Here is a 3,884-nt window from a genome sequence, read left to right on the forward strand (position 1 = left end):
GGCTCTATGGGTACCTGCCGCAGCCCAGCCGGCAGATGTCCACCATGCGCTCAGCCCAGACCTTCTCCTCAGCCCTCGCCGAGATGCAGAGGTTTTACGGCATCACCGTCACTGGCGTCCTGGACGAGGAGACCAAGGCGTGAGTTCCTCCACCTCCTCTTGCTCTAGCAGAAGGCAGCTCCCTCCCTGGCTCTTTGGCTTTCCCTGCCGGCCCCAGAGCGCTGCCGGCACCTGGGAACGTGGGTGCTGTCTCCTACGGGAGCCACTTCTGGGGGCTGCAGCCAGGCCTGCCCCCCTCGCCATCCGCAGCTGCTGCAAGCCCTCGGGCACCATGGCCGTGGTGGGCTGAGCCCTGGCTCGATGCCCTCCTGGTAGGTGGATGAAGCGTCCCCGCTGCGGGGTCCCGGACCAGTTTGGGGCACGGATGAAGACCAACATGCGGCGGAAGCGGTACGCACTGACGGGGCGGCGCTGGAGCCAGAGCCATCTCACCTTCAGGTACCCAGCATCTCCAGGGCTCCCCACCCCCCTGGGCCCGTGGCAGTCACAGAGCCCCTTGGTGAGTGAGCGCTGGTCTGGGCTGCCCCCACTGAGCTTTCTACTCCCAGCATCCAAAACTACACGGAGAAGCTGGGTCGGTACCACTCCTACGAGGCTGTCCGCCGAGCTTTCCGGGTGTGGGAGCAAGCCACGCCGCTGGCCTTCCGGGAAGTGCCCTACGAGGACATCCGGCAGAAGCGGAAGAAGGAGGCCGACATCATGGTGCTCTTCGCCTCGGGCTTCCACGGGGACAGCTCGCCCTTTGACGGCGTTGGGGGGTTTTTGGCTCACGCCTATTTTCCTGGTCCTGGCATGGGGGGTGACACACATTTTGACTCGGATGAGCCCTGGACGCTGGAGAACACGGATGTGTCTGGTGAGTTGAGGGCGGAGGAGATGGCAAAAGCAACCAGAGGAGCCTGGGTTTGGGGGCAGGGGTTGTGCTGGGGGGGGCAGGAGCAGCAGGGGGAGCAGCTCCCACCAGAGCAGCCTCATGGCAGGGTGTTGGGGTCAAGGACCCCTCCCACGTGTTGTGTCCTCCACCCCCTCTCACTGATGGTGCCTTTCCCCTGCAGGGAACAACCTTTTCTTGGTGGCCGTGCATGAGCTGGGGCACTCACTGGGCTTGGAGCACTCCAGCAACCCCAGCGCTATCATGGCCCCCTTCTACCAGTGGATGGACACAGAGAACTTCCAGCTGCCCGAGGATGACCTGAAGGGCATCCAGCAGCTGTACGGTGAGGAGCTGCGTGGGGCGTCAGCCCGGGGGCAGGGTGCCGGGCACGTGTGTGGTGAAACTGAGGCACGGGTGCTGCTTCTCTATGTCACCCATCCCTTCTCTCGCCTGCCTGATCCAGGTACCGTGGATGGGTACCCTCAGCCCACCAAGCCTTTGCCCACCGTGACACCACGGAGACCTGGCAGGCCAGACCAGAGACCCCCCAGGCCGCCCCCCCCGGGGAAACCAGAGCGACCCCCCAAACCTGGAAGCCCAGACCGACCTGACCAGTATGGCCCTAACATCTGTGACGGGAACTTTGACACGGTGGCGGTGCTGCGTGGGGAGATGTTCGTGTTCAAGGTACCCGCTAGGACCCCCACCCGCCCCTTCCCTGGAGGTGCGGTGGGTCCCTGGGTGGGAAGATCCCCTGGGCAAGACACCTGGCACCAGGACTGTGTCTGTGTGTCGTCCCCCTCCTCTGCCAGCTCCCTGTTTCCCACCAGGGCCGGTGGTTCTGGAGGGTCCGGCACAACCGGGTACTGGACAACTACCCCATGCCCATCGGGCACTTCTGGCGGGGCCTCCCCGGGGACATCGATGCTGCCTACGAGAGGCATGATGGGAGGTTCGTCTTCTTTAAAGGTGAGCAGGGAAGCTGGGGGGGGAGGGGCAAGGTACCAGGGGGACCCCGGTGCCTCCCCAAGCTGCTGAGAGCCAGTTGGATGCTCCATCCTGTCCTGATCCGTCTCCCCAGCTGGGGCCACTGCCTGATCCCAGAGGGCTGGGGCGGCCACAGGGATCGTACCCCCATCCCTATCCACGTGTGCATCCCTGCAGCAGCCAGGCATTGCCTGCCTCACCCTCCCCTTCTCCATCTTCTCTCCCTCCAGGTGACCGGTACTGGCTCTTTCGAGAAGCCAACCTGGAGCCAGGGTACCCGCAGCCTCTGGTCACCTATGGGCAGGGCATCCCCTACAGCAGCATCGACACAGCTATCTGGTGGGAACCCACGGGCCACACCTTCTTCTTCCGTGGGGACAGGTGAGTGGCTCTGGGGCACTCCCTGCTCTGCTGCCCCTGGCAGGGGTGGGCATGGCAGGCAGCTGAGCCACCCGTGCTCCTCACCTGCTCACCCCCTCCTTCCCCCAGATACTGGCGCTTCAACGAGGACACCCGCTTGGTGGACCCCGGGTACCCCAAGCCCATCTCTGTCTGGGTGGGCATCCCCCCCTCACCCAAGGGTGCCTTCCTCAGCCCAGATGCCTGTAAGTAGAGGAGATGAGGGGGGCCAGGCGGCAGGGGGGTACCAGCGAGGATGGGGTCTCCCCTCTGGTTGCCCAGCCGCGTGGGACAGGGAGGGTGCCTGGGCGGTAGCGGTGAAGGGTTGCACCCCACTCACCCCTTGCCACTATCTTCTCCCCATCCAGCCTCCACCTACTTCTACAGAGGCACAAAGTACTGGAAATTTGACAATGAGCGGCTCAAGACAGAGCCGGGTTATCCCAAGTCCATCCTCCGGGACTTCATGGGCTGTCACACGGAGCTGATCCCAGACCCCCATCCCCGCTGGCCTGATGGGGACCGACCCCCCTTCAACCCTGATGGGGACGGGCAGCCTGAAGGTGAGGAAGAGGAAGAAGAGGAGGAGGAGGAGGAGGAAGATGAGGATTACGGCGAGGGCAGCCACCAGCCAGGTGGGGACGTGGACGTGGTGGTGCAGATCGATGAGTACACACGTACCATGAGCGTTGTCATGGTGCTGGTGCTGCTGGTGCTGCTGCTCTGCATCCTCGGCCTCATCTACGTCATCGTCCAGATGCAGAGGAAGGGTGCGCCTCGGATGCTCTTGTACTGCAAGCGCTCCTTGCAGGAGTGGGTCTGACCCCAGCTCCCTCCCCAAACTGCCCCCCTCACCATGGTGCTAACGATGGACCTGACCCCGCCTCCACCCCTCCCTGCAGCCTCGGCCCCTCTCGCCCCATTGTTGCCTGATGGCTCCAGCCTCAGAAAAGCGGGGATGCCTACCCCCCTCAGCCCCTCCGGAGCAGCTGGGCTGGGACCAGGGAGTGGTCATGGGGGGGCTGGAGGGCACCCAGGTCCTGCCTGCTCCCTCGGTGCCTGCCCCACCCCTGCCCAGGCCCTGACCCTCAGGTCACCACCCATCATCTTGCACCCACCTCTGCCAGGGGGCCTGGGAGGGTCCCTTCATCCTGCGTGAACCCACAGAGCTGTGCCTGTGCCGCATGGGGTGGGGGTGGGTTGGGGGCAGCTCACAAGTGCTATGAGCTGGTAGGTCTCAGCTGCCAGCACCTGCAATGGCAGGGAAGCCCAAGGGCTGAGCTCATGGCCGTGTTTTCTGTTAAACCGTGGGGACACAGGAGCGTGGTGCCTCGGGATTGTGCAAGGGGGGCGATGTCACCTTTGTGAATCCCCTTGCAGGCTCAGCTCAGCCTGGACCCTGCTGCTGCCATGGGGCGAAGCCCTGGGGATGTGTGTTCCCGCAGGCAGGGCAGCGGCACAGCTGCCTTGTATGTGTATTAAACGGGTCAGGTGCATGGAGAGCCGTGGTGCCGTCCTTTCTGCTGCGGGACGGGGGCTGCAGCCCTGCGGGCTGCCCCGGGTG

General features: G+C 64.4%; 1 protein-coding gene across 1 annotated transcript; it reads left to right on the forward strand.

Annotated features, from left to right (window-relative positions):
* Nucleotides 1–6: 6 nt before the first annotated feature.
* On the forward strand, nt 7–3,801 carry MMP15 (matrix metallopeptidase 15). Its single transcript, XM_009643296.2, has 9 exons — nt 7–139; nt 376–498; nt 609–916; nt 1,116–1,277; nt 1,398–1,621; nt 1,765–1,903; nt 2,152–2,302; nt 2,411–2,526; nt 2,689–3,801. Exons 1-9 carry the CDS (start codon nt 36–38, stop codon nt 3,141–3,143), a joined length of 1,782 nt encoding a protein of 593 aa, XP_009641591.1. The 5' UTR covers nt 7–35; the 3' UTR covers nt 3,144–3,801.
* The last annotated feature ends 83 nt before the right edge of the window (nt 3,802–3,884 follow it).

Source organism: Egretta garzetta, unplaced genomic scaffold, assembly GCF_000687185.1.
Source record: "Egretta garzetta isolate BGI_Z169 unplaced genomic scaffold, ASM68718v1 scaffold27, whole genome shotgun sequence".
In the NCBI taxonomy this organism is placed as follows: domain Eukaryota; kingdom Metazoa; phylum Chordata; class Aves; order Pelecaniformes; family Ardeidae; genus Egretta; species Egretta garzetta.

Coding starts and splice junctions, on each gene's coding strand:
- MMP15 (XM_009643296.2), top strand. CDS start 36: ATGTCCACCATGCGCTCAGCCCAGACCTTCTCCTCAGCCCTCGCCGAG. Junction 1,622..1,764: donor GGGAGATGTTCGTGTTCAAG/GTACCCGCTAGG, acceptor GTTTCCCACCAG/GGCCGGTGGTTCTGGAGGGT. Junction 1,904..2,151: donor GAGGTTCGTCTTCTTTAAAG/GTGAGCAGGGAA, acceptor CTCTCCCTCCAG/GTGACCGGTACTGGCTCTTT.